This window comes from Elephas maximus, chromosome 4 (genome assembly GCF_024166365.1).
Source record: "Elephas maximus indicus isolate mEleMax1 chromosome 4, mEleMax1 primary haplotype, whole genome shotgun sequence".
In the NCBI taxonomy this organism is placed as follows: Eukaryota; Metazoa; Chordata; class Mammalia; order Proboscidea; family Elephantidae; genus Elephas; species Elephas maximus.
The window spans coordinates 133,040,177-133,055,419 of record NC_064822.1 but is presented as its reverse complement, the minus strand read 5'-3'; the positions used below and the strand labels follow the sequence as shown (position 1 = coordinate 133,055,419).

The window sequence follows — 15,243 nt, the reverse complement described above, 5'->3', positions numbered from 1 at the left end:
CAAGATGGATGCTGTGCCTCCAGGGAGATGCTTCTGCCATGACAGGGAGACCAACCTAATAATCTTGACTGGTACAGACCTACAAGTAATGGTGGCAGTGGGGATGAAAGTAGGATGGGAAGATGGATAGGATAGGAACTGAAGAGGTAGAAATGAGAACTGGAGAGTCAGAAGGGGCAGAGGTGGGGGCAGCAGTGAAAAGAGGTGGAAACAGATGGGGGAGCAGGGAGAGGAGAGTTTCAGTGGTCAACACCATCAAAAGTTGGATAAAACCAAAAACTCATTGCCCTCAAGTCCATTTGGACTCATAGTGACCCTATAGGACAGAGTACAACTGCCCCATAGGGTTTCCAAGGAACGACTGGTGGATTTGAACCGCTGACCTTTTAGTTAGCAGCCAGGCTCTTAATCACTGTGCCGGCAGGGCTCCAAATGCTGCATATAAAATATAAGCTCTAGTAAATATTCGGACTATTGGTCCTCCTCTGTAATAGCCCTGGTGGCGCAGAAGTTAAAGCAATCAACTGCTGACCGAAAGGTCGAGGTTCAAAACCACCAGCAGCTCTGAGGGAGAAAGATGTGGCAGTCTACTTCACTAGAGATTTACAGCCTTGGAAACCCTATAGTGTCTCTATGAGTCAACTGCAGTGGCTTTTGGAGTTGTCCTCTGAAGATATTAGCATATCAAAAGAGTGATTAAAAACCAGTCCTGTGGCTGCAAGAAGAAAGGAGCAAAGACAGTGCAATTACCAACCTCTTAATATGTAAATACTCTCTAATGAGGAGTCCTGTTTATTGATCAACAGACTTCAAAACACTCAGTTTGCCAGCATACTGCCTGAACATTTCAGAAATGATGAGTGGTACTGTTTTCAGTCATCAGGGCTAATTGAGACTCCAGCTCATTTGTGACAAATGCCACGTAGTTTCAGAAAGCCTCTTAATCAAGTTGGCACAGGACAAACATCTGCCAAGAAGTTCCCCTAGAGTCATGTTCAGCAATTGTTCTGACCCCCCTCCATATCTGAGACCCCTCACTCATGACCCCAGGCCAGTGCTATGCCCCAAAACTGCTTCTGACAAGTGTTTCTTGTCTAAGAGTCAGCTGAATGTTTATGTATATTTCATCATCCTATATCTACACATGGAGCCCTGGTTGTGCAGTGGTTAAGAGCTTGGCTACCAACCAAAAGGTCAGCAGTTCGAATCCACCAGACTCTCCTTGGAAACCCCATGGGGCAGTTCTACTGTTTTCTATAGGTTTGTGATGAGTAGCAATCGACTTGATGGCAAGGGGTTTTATATCTACATATGACCAATCTTCTGTCTGTACTAAATGTGAAACACAGACTTAATTATACTTTGTAGTTGTAGACTCTTTCATGTTCTTGTTGGCATTTAAATCCTCACATATACCTTTCTAAAACATATGCAACTTTTTAGAATTACATCCTACTTTTTTTTTTTTGTATAAGTGTAACTCCGCACTTGGGCTTGATAATTAATAGATATGGGGACTTAGCATAAAACAGAATTCCACCCCCTCTTCCCTATTTAAACTGCAGTCTACAGCTATACAGGACCCTTGTTTGTATATGATAATTTATATTTCTAGTATACTTGGGTTCAAGTTTGGACTGTGTAACCTTGACATTGATTCTCTAAAAATCAGTTTTCTCAATAGAAAATAAAAGCCACAGCCGCTGCCGTCGATTCCGACTCATAGCAACCCTATAGGACAGAGTAGAACTGCCCCATAGTTTCCAAGGAGCGCCTGGTGGATTTGAACTACTGACATTTTGGTTAGCAGCCGTAGCACTTAACCACTATGCCAGAGATATCAAAAGTATTTCACAGGATTACTGTGAAGTAAGACAAGGGATCTAAAGATATATAGCATAGTAGCCTGCAGATTGTTATTATTGTTGCCTGTTGCCTCATGGGGACCCCATGGATGCAGAGTAGAACTGCTCCATCCTTCCAGAAGCATATCACCAGGACTTTTTTCCTGGGCCCCTCTAGGTGGCTTCAAACCACCCACTTTTTGGCTAGTAGTCAAGTGCTTAATTGTTTATGCCACCCAGGGACTCCTGTCCTGCATATATATATGTATATAAAACCAAACCCATTACCATCAAGTTGATTCTAACTCATAGTGACCCTATTTGACAGAGTGGAACAGCTGTATAGGGCTTCCAAGGCTCTAATCCTTACAGAAGTAGACTGCCACATCTTTCTCCTGCAGAGAAGCTGGTGGGTTCAAACTACCAACCTTCTGGTTAGCAGTTGAGTACTTAATCACTGCACCACCAGGGCTCCTTGTTCTGCATATAAAACCAAACCTGTTACCTTCATATAAAACCAAACAAACAAACAAAAACAAACCCGCTGCTGTAGAGTTGATTCCAACTCATAGTGACCCTATAGGACAGGCTAGAACTGCCCCATAGGGTTTCCAAGGAGTGCCTGGTGGACTTGAATTGCCGACCTTTTGGTTAGCAGCTGTAGCTTTTAACCACTACATCACCAGAGTTTCCTGCCTTCGTATAGTCAATCCTAAAAAAAAAAAAAAAAACCAAAAACCAAAAAAACCTTTTATATTTTTTCCAGTGTTCAGCTAAAACCTAGCAAAACACCTCCATATACACTTCTCTGTATAGTTTCTTACACTGACCAACAGACAAAACTAGCGCAAATATTGAACATTCGTTATACATGTTAAATTTCAGGACGGAAAATCAAAAAGCACTATGGTCACTTACATTGTAATAAGAGAAGGGTTGCCTACAAATGCTTTCTCAGGTATTGACTTGATATTGTTGCTATGAAATCCTCTAAAAAGAGAGAAAAAAACATTTCAGGTATCGACTTGATATTGTTGCTATGAAATCCTCTAAAAAGAGAGAAAAAAACATTTCAGGTATCGACTTGATATTGTTGCTAGAAATCCTCTAAAAAGAGAGAAAAAAACAATTTATAGAAAATAACATGTGGAATAAAATTATTTAATAGTTTTCTTCACTGTGGCAATAATCAGCACCTTTTTTTTTTTTTTTTTTTTTAGTAGCCAGAGGACAAGAATGAATTCTTCTATCCATCTTGAAACTTATGGGCCCCTAATTACTCTCTAGGAGAAAAAGAAATTGCAAGCTGTCATCCTGAAAGAAGAATGAATAATCTGAAAATAATGATGGTACTTTATGGAAACTGACAACCTCACGTTCTAAAAAGAAAACCAATCTGTTAAAACAAAAATTATATGAAGCCAGTAATATAAATCGATTTGAAGTTTATTTAATACATGATTTGCACATTGGGCAACACTTCTGACTAGAGAGTAAAAGTGTTCCAAAGACGAGAGAACGTCCGAAGATTCTTATACGTCATCTTATCAATATTGCCATGGAAACAGGCTGGAACAGTGCTTTCAAATTGACAGTTTACCCTAAAACACATTTTTCAGTCTGACCCTGGGGTTTGTTTCTGGAAACCGACGGCACATAGATAATTTTTCAAAAAAAGCACAATGTCCAGGATCATCTACCTGTACCCTTGTACCCACTGAGTCAATTCCAACCCACAGCGGCCCTATAGAACAGAGAAAAACTGCCCCATAGGGTTTTTCAAGGAGCAGCTGGTGGATTCATACCACCAGCCTTTAGGATAGCAGCCATATCACTTAACCACTCCGCCACCAGGGCTCCCAAGGCCAATTAGTCTTCACTAATTAGCAAGACTATTGGCGTAGTGGTTAAGAGCTTGTCTGCTAACCAAAAGGACAGCAGTTCAAATCTACCAGCACTGCTCCTTGGAAATCCTGTGAGGGCAGTTCTACTCTGTCCTGTAGAGTTGCTGTGAGTTGGAATTGACACGATGGCAACAGGTTTGGTTTTTTTGATTATTGTTTGACTTAATGGTGACTTTCATGAGACCAGTATTCTTAAGGCTCAAGGTTCAAAAGACCATCTTGGGGCAATGGCCTTGGTAGGTCACCCCACCTCCATGGAATCCAGAAATCTGGACTCCTTGGGAATTAAAAACTTTCACGTAGCCAATAAAGCACCACTGCATAACAGCCTAAGAGAACGGGAGCCATCTTTGGAGACAGGATTATGATCAGCTCTTCCTGACCTCGACTGAAGGCGGAAGAAGAGAAAATTGACTTAAACTGTGGTGAAGCAGAGATTTAAGTAATCTCCTTATGAGGATGAAATTTCCTGACCCTGAGGAATGGGCTTGGAAGGAAGAAGCCCTGGCTCAGTGGGTCTGTAACGACGAACTGATTCTCATCTGTCGGTGCCAACACTGTCTGAGAGGCAGAGGAGCAGAGTCAGTGATCTGAGTCCTCTGTGGGCTGCGGCCGCATGATGTGTGTGACAGGCTTTGGGCTGTCTGAACACATAAGATGGTGCTTTCCCAGCCAAGCCACGGCAGAACCTCCTGAAGGCAGAACTCCCTGAAGGCTTTTTCTTATAAACAAACTCTGCTGTCTGCCTCCTTTGGCTGTGTGTCTTATATCTCTCTGCCAGGAGAATAAGCCTCTATGTTTATTTTCCTTTCCAAGTGTTAGAAAATTCTTCACATAGGTTATTCATATTTTTAGGGACAAAAAGAAACCCTAAATTTTATCTTATGAAAGACAATACATGCAATCTAATGACTGAAAGCTAGCTTTATTAGGAAAACTGGTTTTTTTTTTTTTATTGTTATATAAGACTCATGAAGCATTTAGAGAATACGAAATAATACATGTGAAATCATCCAGCATTGTACTAGGCACATAGAGTTTTATTCATCCATCTCTAGATTTATATGACCTAGGGAAGTTTGTGCTTAGAAATCTTCAGCAAATAATTTAATTCCATTACAGTTCTACTACAGTCCTAAAAAATACATAAATGTTGGGCAAGTATGGCTTAGGAAAAGAGATAAAATGCCCATACATTACAAAAAACCCATTATAAATCAAAAAAGATTATCAAATGCTTGCTGGTGATAGGTGTCAATTAAAACATATTTCAAGTGCAATTAGCCATTATTTATATGAATGTATTACATTTTCTAGCAAGTAATTTTATGTACAATAATCAATCACACATATTTTAGAATAAATTCACAAAGAATAATATTCCCTCATCAAATTTGTTCTTAATACTTACAATTCTTTAAGGTTGGCTAGTGTCTTGATTGCAGTGGGGAATTCATCAAGGTTATTGTAATTTAAATCTCTGAAAAGAAGTAAATAGCAGTTAAAAATTCATATAAACTGTATTTACAAGAAAAGTTAATACGCTCTTCCAGTAGACCAACGTCACTGATGAAAATTCTCATTCCTTTTCTTTACGGAGAGAGGTTTTCCTGGCTTGCTGACCACCATCATCTCATAAGTATCTGCATTAAAATGGTCATTAGACAGATCATGAGAAGTTTCAGGGTCAAAGTTCAATGGCATATAAAGAAGGGAGGGGAGTGCAGTGGTGTTAACTTTCAAGTAGGCAGGACACCTGGCCAGGTGTTGATCCCTTGCCTATGTAGCCTTTCATCTGTACCTGACTTGCTAAATTGCAAGCTTGTATCTTCTCTCCTCCAGGCTCTTGAATGACATCCCGCTACTTGATCCCTCCTTCACCCTCTGACTTTTTCTTCTTGCTTTTCAGTGTCTAACCTGATGGGTGCTTTGTCCCTGACTCCTAGAGGGTGCCTGTATCTCTCCCACCCTGAGGTCCAGGATGAGAGCTTGCTTCTAGAGAGGCTTGAGTGATACAGGATACTCTCAGGAAGGACATTAGGTCTAGAATTTCCTCAGGGTCACAAATAATGATTCAGATTAGAAATATGATGTTTTCCATGGCCTGTGAGGCAAAACTCTGTATTGTCCCTTAGGCAAAGAGGTAGAATGACCAGACAAATAATCTCAAATCATTCATTTCTCCATTATGATACGAACGGCTTTTCAATTCCATTACTCACAAGTGCTTTATGGACTTACTCCAAATCATATCTACATCTTTGTATGAAAGAGTAATTGCCTCCTGGTCTCTGGGAATGGCAGATCTCCCAGATGACACAGGAAAACCTTTTGGTCAGGCAATCAGATGTGGTCAGATCTTCCTCTGTGGAGAAGAGTTGCTATTTAATTTTAGGAGCGAGATAATTTGACTGAGTTAAACATGAATCAAGATTCCTACTTGTCTGGCACAAACCTTCCCTAAGCTATACTGCAGGCAGGAAACTGGTGTCTTTTGTGGACATAAATTTTCTTCCTGTTTGTAAATCTCTCCAGACGCTCTGTTTTGATTAAACGAGGATTGGGCCCTTATAAATTACCTGGATTTCTGGTGGGGGAAGGAAGAGGTTGGGAATAACCAATTTACTGATCCTTTCTAGCCCTGGGCAAGGTGGGGGAAGGGAGACAAGGAAACTCACACAAGTTTGCCCTAAAATGTTTTGCTCTATGGTATTGATACATAATCCTGGGTCCTCACCCAAACACGTGGGGGGTAAAAAAGAAAGAGAAAAAAAAGAAATAAAGACTGTTTATGGAAATATCCATCAAAACCCAACTTGTTTTTTGCTTTTGTACTGAAAAGGACTGGAAGGTGATTTCCACTGCTAAGATCCCCAGCCCAGCCCTGTGTAAATAAGGAAGAAGCTCTAATTTTTCCTAGCAGCTAATGAGAACTGCTTGCCTATGCCATTAAGTTGACATCAAGGTCATGACTGGACAAGTTTGTCTTTGGCACTCAGGAAACACTGAGTGACTTGAGTAACCCTGAACAGAGAGCTGTTAGTGCCCATCAGACACAAGACGGCCACCACCAATAGCCTCTAAAAAAAAAAAAAAAGGACCTGGTTATTTACGCAGTCAAACTCTGTATACAAATGATATTGGACTCTAAGGCAACAGAAGAGGTGGTCTTGGCTATCTCCTTCTGCAGGCCTGGTGAGAGGCAGCATTTAGATTGGGTGGCCCTCTGTGGTTTATTGGACTTGAGTATTGAAAACATGGGGGAATGGTGGGCCCAGCAGGAGCCACCAGTACGCTCCTCTCTCAGCACATTCAGGACCCTCACTCCTCCTGTCACCCCTCTCTCATTATCCCTTTCTCACTCAAAAGGGCAATGAAGAGCATCTCTTGCCTGAGAAAAGGCTAGGGGCCTGGGCTGGCCCACCAGAACCCTTCTTACTTTGCCTCTGGGAGAAGCTTAAGGCTATGGTCAGCTGACTAGACTGTACTTTTATTACAGGTGCCAACTCAGAACTGAATTTTTGAGCTATTCTTTGGAAGTAGTGTATAGAGGTTAGAGTCAGACTAGAGAAGAAAGCAAATTCCAGTTATGCAACTGACTAGATGTGTAATGTTGGTAAAATAACGTAACCTTACTAGAAGCTGGAATAAAACAGAATAGTAATAGCTGTCATACGGTGGTTGTAAGGATTAACTGAGACAACGTCTGCCAAGCACTCAAAGCAGTATATGATTATAAAAAACCCACTGTCGTCGAGTCGATTCCAACTCATAGCGACCCTATAGGACAGAGTAGAACTGCCCCACAGGGTTTCCGAGGAGCGCCTGGTGGAGTTGAACTGCCGACCTTTTTGCTAGCAGCCGTAGCTCTTAACCACTACACCACCAGAGTTTCCATATGAGTATAGATATACTCAGTAAATGGTAGCTCTTATTCCTTTTTAGACTTTTGAATTGCTTTAACACAAACCTTCACTGTTTCCTAACGAAACTGCCTGTTTATCTGGATTAGAGGCTCAGGCGTTTGCTTAGTCTGCATCCTCTCATTCAGCAGGGAGAACCCGACTCATGACTAGTGAGCCTGAGTGGCAACACAGAACTGATCCTTGACAGCAAATACACATTCCTAAGCAAACAGTGGCTGCTCAGGAGAGAACATCTCATTTAACTTACAATGATTCTAACTAAATTTATCACCCTCGTTGCTTAAAATAACATCTCTATTGTTTAGCTCTGCGGGGTGTGTGTGTGTGTGTGTGTCTGTGTGTGTGAGATGAAGTCACTGTAAATATCTGTTTAAAGCTCAGGCAATTAACCAAACCAAACAGCAAGTTTGGCTTTAAGACTATTTTGATTCTTTCAGAATATTCATGAAAACACTGAAAAAAGGGAAACAAAAGGTCAACTCACAAAGTCTCTAGGCTGTGGAGCCCATCAAAGCATTTCTTTCCCAGGGAGTGGATTCTATTGTTACGGAGATGCCTGCAGAGAACATTAAGGACCCAGTCAGGAAGGCACTACACAAGGCACAATGTTTCAATTGGTTAAATCCAAGAAACTTATTTTGAAGAATGCGCTAATTATATACAAGAAATGCTTTGTTCAACATTTTAAAAAATGCCTATATGCCCCATTCACGTTCACCACAGGTGATTCCATACCACAGAATTTAATTGGTAGACATAATTGTGCTTTTTGGGTTTGAGATAGCAGGGAGTGTATAATGATATAAGCAACATGATTAATATAAGTAAATTCAGGCTCTTCAGCAGGGTTTTTCAGCATATGTTTCAGCATGGGTTGTGCAGCATGACGCTGGGATGTAGGATGCTAAGCAGAGATACTGACCATCTTTGACAAACAGAGGCTCGGGGAAGGGCCTATGTCTACGAAGTGAGATTTCTACTAAAGCTGAAGGCTTATGATATGGCTGTGTTCCCAGGGTAGAGCCACAGGTCAACAGGAAATGACAATTTCAGCCATGGGGAGTGGTGAACAGATTTTTCAGCTGCCCAAGGAGATTATATATCTTGACACAGTATAAATGTGTATGATTATCGTCTTTGCTCAATTGGTAAATCAGTTAGGTCAGGGCCAGTGAGAATAGCTACGTGCATAACTGAAGACTGGAACAACTCCCCAAGGGATAATGGGCTCAAGGAGGACAGGGTGAAAAAACAGCTGGATCTCTGTGGATCCATTCCCTTAGTGGAGGAAGAAATTAAAGCACATATCCAGCTTCTGGTGGCTCGCAGCATCATTTTTGTACCTGAAATTCAGTATAGAAATGTTTTAATATCATCAAAAGTTTCTTATCCTTTTTTAACCTTTCAGACAGTATCGGGTTTCATGTGAGATCTATGTGGCCCTTTTTGGGGATTTTCTACATGCAAAATATCGTACAATGGGACTGAAAAAAAAAAAAATTTAACCTAAAAAGGTAGTTAAGCTGCTGTCCAGCCCTCAAAGGAGTATGTATTTGCCTCAGTGCAGGAGACTGGCATGTGAGTACACTGATTGAACGCAGCAGTAGGTCAGCTGGTGAGCATGGAGCAAAAGGAGAAAGGCTCAGTGCAGAAAAAGCCTTCCTCAAAGTTCCTAAGCAATCTGATCTTACAGCCTTCAAGTAGCTGCTATTTTCTATATCAGCAATGATAGGCTATCATATTATAGACGTGGGGCATGTGGCTAAAATCTTCAGGAAGACTGATTATTTTTTCAAACCTTTACTTGAGAATCACTTTGATTTACTAAAATAATGAAATCTAGAAAAAAAATTTTTTTTTTTTTAGACATACCAGGAAAAAAGCAGTATAAATGCATAGCTCACTGTCAAGGGCTAATTTTTTCTTTCCTTGGCAGGTGTTCAAAAAGTACTTATTCATAAGAAGAGCCTATTTCAATTTTACCTGAATTATGAATTATCAGAAATAATGAATTTTTCTTAACTTCTGTAACTGTAATAATTGTACAGTATAGTAATGACTTCCATGATATACAATGGGCTCCATTAAGGCAGAAGTCATATTTTATTATCTTTGTATGGCCAGCAGTGCTTGGCACTTAGTAGGTGCTCAATAAATGTCATTTGATTCGCTTACACAATTAGATCATTTATGAGGCCTTCTTTTTGGGGAGGGGTTCAGGGGATTTTTCCGCCCTTAAAATGCCCCCATTCAAGGTTTGAAGGGTTAGCATTTTAAGGTTAAGGTTACAGTGAATTTAGAAACTCTTAAAAAAGAGAGAGAAATCAATAAAACTTACAGAACTACCAGGCTGGAGAGGTTTCCAAAGGCATAATCTGGTATGTGGTGTATTTTGTTCAGGGCCAAGGTCATGGCCTGCAAAGCTGATAAACTTCTGAAAGCCTGGATGGGGATTTCTGTCAAAGAATTGTCATCTAGCCACAGGTGCCTCAGGGAGTGCAGGCCACTGAAACAGCTGGGGGGCACGTAGCTGATGTGATTGGCATCCAGACGCCTGTGGGAGAAAGAGAGCAAGGATAGGAAAGAGAGCAAAGGCGAGACAGAAGGTCGGCCCTGCAGGAAGACCCTCACTCAATGGCAGATTAACTAAGAGTGAAACAGGACTTGGGGCCCTCAAAGTCCCCAGGCATGTGGAGCATTTTCCTCTTCTGGCAGGCTCTCCTTCTCACTCATGGTTGAACCATTGCTTCTTGGGTCTCCCTGCCTCTACAATTCCACGGTGCTAATTCTCTCCCAAGGTGGTGCAGTGGCTAAGCACTTGACTGCTAACTGAAAGATTTGAATCCACAAGCTGATCCATGGGAGAAGAATGTGGCAATCTGCTTCTGTAAAGATTACAGCCTTGAAAACTCTATGGGAGAGCTCTATTCTATCCTATACGGTCCCTAGGAGTCGGAATTGACTTGAGGGCACACAACAACAACAACATGATTCTCTTCCAGGCTCGTGGGTAACTTGCTTTCATGCATGGAAGTGGCCTTCCCTGAGGTATAAAGTTTCAGTGTGATTAATGCTCTTGGTTGCTAACCAAAAGGCTGGGGCTTGAAGCCACCCAGAGGTGCCTTGGGAAAAAAAAAGCCTGGTGATCAGAAAAATCAGCTATTAAAAGCCCTGTGGAGCACTGGTCTAGCCTGATACACATGGGGTTTCCATGAGTCGAGTCAACTTGACTGCAACTGTTTTTTTTTTTTTTTTTGGTTTGGTTTTATTTTTGGGTAGAGAAGAGGAAGCCCCTCCCTTTTTCTTTACTCAGTTCAGTGATGATTTGAATATCATTTGAAAAGCCTAAAAACTGCTGGCTTTCTCGCCCACCCCAACCATTTGCATCAGGCAGATGTAGACGTTTGTTTTTCTGACATTTTAAAAGAATAATGAAATGAAAGCTTCCCCAGCTTTTGCTTCCTTTCTTTCCATACAACATTATTTTAAAATGGGGGAACACATTTAAAAATAGGTTTGGTTAATGAGCTGTTGCAGCTTCAGGGCCAGCAGAGGGAGTGCAGTACATTTATTTTGCCCCCATCCAACATATACAGTCGCTGCAATTCGGACGCCTTACCTTCTGGTATTGAAATGACAAACCTCACCAAGTCTGACATTCTCTGTACGGTGCGTGGACAATAGAACCGCCATCACTCTTCTATGCTTCTGATGGCCCTCGCTCACTTTTCCAGTCTGTTCTTAGGCTCATACATTGGTTTGCATTTTCAAAGTGAGGATTAAAAAAAAAGAGACGAGCCGCATTTTAAGCAGTCCGCATATTAGGAGGGATTAGAAAATCGCAAGTGGATTTCGAAATATGTTTTCAGAAGCATTTAAGACTAAACAAATGCAGGAAGCATGCCTGGATCACAAAGTAGAACCAAAAACCCAAAATTTAAACAATTTAGAAATAGAGAAAATTCTCTGTGGTAGTAAGCTAATCTCTCTGAAAGGTAGCTTCCTCACTTTTGGTCACATATGTCACTCCACTCATTCTCTGGCTCCTAATTCTCCTGACTGAATGGGAAGGAGTGACGTCTTAAGGGCCCTGGGCCAAGTTTTGATAATAACTGAGATAAGGTCCCTTGGAACAAATTGTGAGACTTCAGTGTCATAGCCCACTCACAATTAAACTTCCAGTGGAACAACTAACATTACATGCAGCAGAAACACAACTTCCAAATATCTCAAGGTTCTGTCAACAAATGGAGCTGGAAATGTTTAGAAAAAGCTCAACACTGTCTCTGCCCTCTTTCTCTGGCAACAACGTGCTCGGCCCATGTTCAAGTAAGGTATAATTTCATCAGGGCAGGAGGAGGTGACTGTTTTTGTTTGACTAGAAGTAAAGCACATATGTAAACTCCCCTTAACTATTACACTGATTAAAGAAAGGAGACTTTATTTCAATAATACGAGCTTCCGCATTTTAGCTGACATATTGTCTGATTATTACCAGTCGCTCGTGCATTGAAGCTGTAAGTGGCTGCTAAAAGGCCTGACAATGACTAACCTAAAAATCCAGTGTAAATGTTTGGGGTACGTTTATAGAAAATGCCTCGATTTGTCAGCTTGTCTTCTTTGATATTTTAAGTTTCTGCTTTATCTTGAAAGCAACCCTGATATCCATTTCCAATATTAATAAGACCGTTTCTCTGGACAGACCTCTTTTACAAATCATGAAAAAAAAAGATGTACTCTGGCCTACCCACTGACATGTTATAGCAATTTGCTATTGGATACGAAATGAGGAAGGCAGGTCAGTTCTTCATAGTCCTAACACTCAAAATACTAATACTCACAGACCTAATACTCCACAGCACAGTCCTTCCTTCATCTATCCTGAGAGCAGCATTAAAAGGTCTCTCTGCCTTAGCGGTGTCTTCATATAAGGAACTCTCAATAAGTCAGAGTCCTTCCAAACACAGTGTTTTAGAGCCCATATCCACCTGGCCTGACTGGTCCAAACCTAACTTGTAGAGCGTTCGATTGTTCACCTTCATAGGCATTATCTGATTTAATCGTAACAGAAGATCCCAAGGCTACACTGGAGTACAGAATTAATTACCCAGTCGTTCATGCAGATGGTTCTTAAAGAACAAGGTTAAGACTGTAGACAAAGCAGCTGGCAGGGCACAACTTGTGCCTGTTCAGTGAGTAAACAAAGAGCTCATATTATGTCAGTGTGGTCTTTTCAGGCAGGTGGACACTCTATTCATATGCTTGGAAAATGAAATATTTAAGCAGTGAGGTATAAGAAAAATATCAGTATACGGTACAAGAAAACACATTTAAAATGTGGTTCTATGCTATATTTTCAGGAGCAACAAAAATACCTACATCATGTAGCTCTGCTTTTTAAGTGTTTGTTATCATTTCTATTTCATTCAACTGTGTGGATCATAATAAATTATGGATAACGTTGCAAAGCATAGGAGTTCCAGAACACTTAATTGTGCTCACGAGAAACCTGTACATCGATCAAGAGGCAGTTGTTTGACCAGAACAAGGGGTTACTGCATGGTTTAAAGTCAGGAAGGGTGTGTGTGAGCGTTGTATCCTTTCACCATACTTATTCAGTCTGTATGCTGAACAAATGATCTGAGAAGCTGGACTATATGAAGAAGAACGGAGCATCGGGATTGGAGGAAGACTCATTAATGTGGGATATGCAGATGAGACAATCTTGCTTGCTGAAAGTGAAGAGGACTTGAAGCACTTACTGATGAAGATCAAAGACCACAGCCTTCAGTACGGGTCACACCTCAATATAAAGAAAACAAAAATCCTCACAACTGGATCAATAAGCAACATCATGATAAATGGAGAAAAGACTGAAGTTGTTAAGGATTTCATTTTACTTGGCTCCACAATCAACACCTGTGGAAGCGGCAGTCGAGAAAATCAAATGATGCATTGCATTGGGTAAATCTGCTGCAAGGGATCTCTTTAAAGTGTTGAAAAGCAAACATGACACCTTGAGGACTGAAGTGCGCCTGACCCAAGCCATGGCGTTTTCTATAGTCTTGCATGTATGCGAAAGCGGGACAGTGAATAAGGAAGGCTGAAGAAGATCAATGCCTTTGAATTACAGTGTTGGGAAGAATATTGAATATACCATGGACTGCTTAAAGAACAAACAAATCTGTCTTGGAAAAATGCTCCTTAGCAAGGATGGCGAGACTTTGTCTCATATACTTCGGACATATTGTCAGGAGCGACCAGTCCTTGGAGAAGGACATCATGCTTGGTAAAGTAGAGGGTCAGCAAAAAAGAGAAAGACTCTCAATGAGATGGACTTTGGCTGCAACAATGGGCTCAAACATAGCAGCCATTGTGAGGATGTCGCAGGATCAGGCAGTGTTTTGTTCTGCTGTACATGAGGTCACTATGAACTGGAATCGACTTGACGGCACCTAACAACAATTTCATGCAAGTCATGGAAGGTGTATGTGTGTGTGTGTGTGTGTATGTGTACGCAGCTCTGTATCTGTGAATTAGTGAGGAGATTTGGGATGGAAGTCCCGGACCTCAGCTTTCCCATCTGTAGGATGGGGATAACACCTTTGTATCTTATAGGGTTGCTTTAAGACTAAGGGAAATAATACAATTGGGCTTTGTAAACCATAAACTTTGATTTTAAATGATTATTATTTGAAGCTGATTAATGACTTTTGTTTTTGTCTTTTGGCCATTGAAACCTTGGGGGTGGGTGGGGAAAAAAAGAGGTAATCTCAATTTTGCCTTAGTCAATAATTGGTTAAAATGAATGCCAGATTGTTAGCGAATTTCAGTTTTGAGAAATGCAGGCTACTCTTTCATCCCTCACAACAGAAATAATCAAGTGGTACCTGCATTAGACTTCATAGGAGTCACTGTTACTATTCAGCATTCACTGTGGTTGTTACTCCCAAAGGGTAAATAGCTTTGTTCTTGATACCTGACTGAATAGAACCTCTTGATTTTGAAGGCAGAGAAAGGCTGTGATGTGTGGTAGATGGCACATTCTCAGAGAAAGTTCCTAGCACTGATCTTGGCCTTTAAACATCCATCAAAAATGTGACTGAGGCAGCACAAAACCTGCATGCAGTCAGGCACAGAAAAATAAAACGTTAACAATGGGGGTGGCCCTGCCTTCTTTCAGACAAGTAAAATTTCTTAATTATGATCTAGAAATGGGATCTGAAAAGTCATCACTATATAAGAAATGGCACCCACTTTATGCTTCGTTTGGGTAATCTTTACTTATAATTTTTAGCAAAATGATAAATAAAATAAAGCTGTATTTTATCTAAATATACAAAACTTTATTTTATTTAAAAATTAATCATATATGATCAACAACCACCTGCATAATGGGCAGATGGTAAGTAGAAAGTAAACTGAATTAGAAGACAGGTTTTTTTTTTTTAATTTTATTTAATGTGCTTTAAGCGAAAATTTACAAATCAAATCACCTTGCTATGTACCCCTAGCTGCTCTCTCCCTAATGTGACAGCACACTCCTCCTCTCCACCCTGTATTCTCTGT

At 40.7% G+C, this 15,243-nt stretch overlaps 1 protein-coding gene across 2 annotated transcripts in view; it reads right to left on the bottom strand.

Annotated features, from left to right (window-relative positions):
• LGR5 (leucine rich repeat containing G protein-coupled receptor 5) overlaps positions 1-15,243 on the bottom strand; it is a 156,153-nt gene that overhangs the window by 27,874 nt on the left and 113,036 nt on the right. For both annotated transcript variants that reach the window (XM_049883895.1, XM_049883896.1), the window contains 4 exons: positions 10,013-10,228; positions 8,159-8,230; positions 5,160-5,228; positions 2,763-2,834 (listed from right to left, as the gene is read on the bottom strand). In XM_049883895.1, coding sequence (XP_049739852.1) covers positions 2,763-2,834; positions 5,160-5,228; positions 8,159-8,230; positions 10,013-10,228 — 429 coding nt within the window. The remainder of the gene's footprint in view (positions 1-2,762; positions 2,835-5,159; positions 5,229-8,158; positions 8,231-10,012; positions 10,229-15,243) is intronic.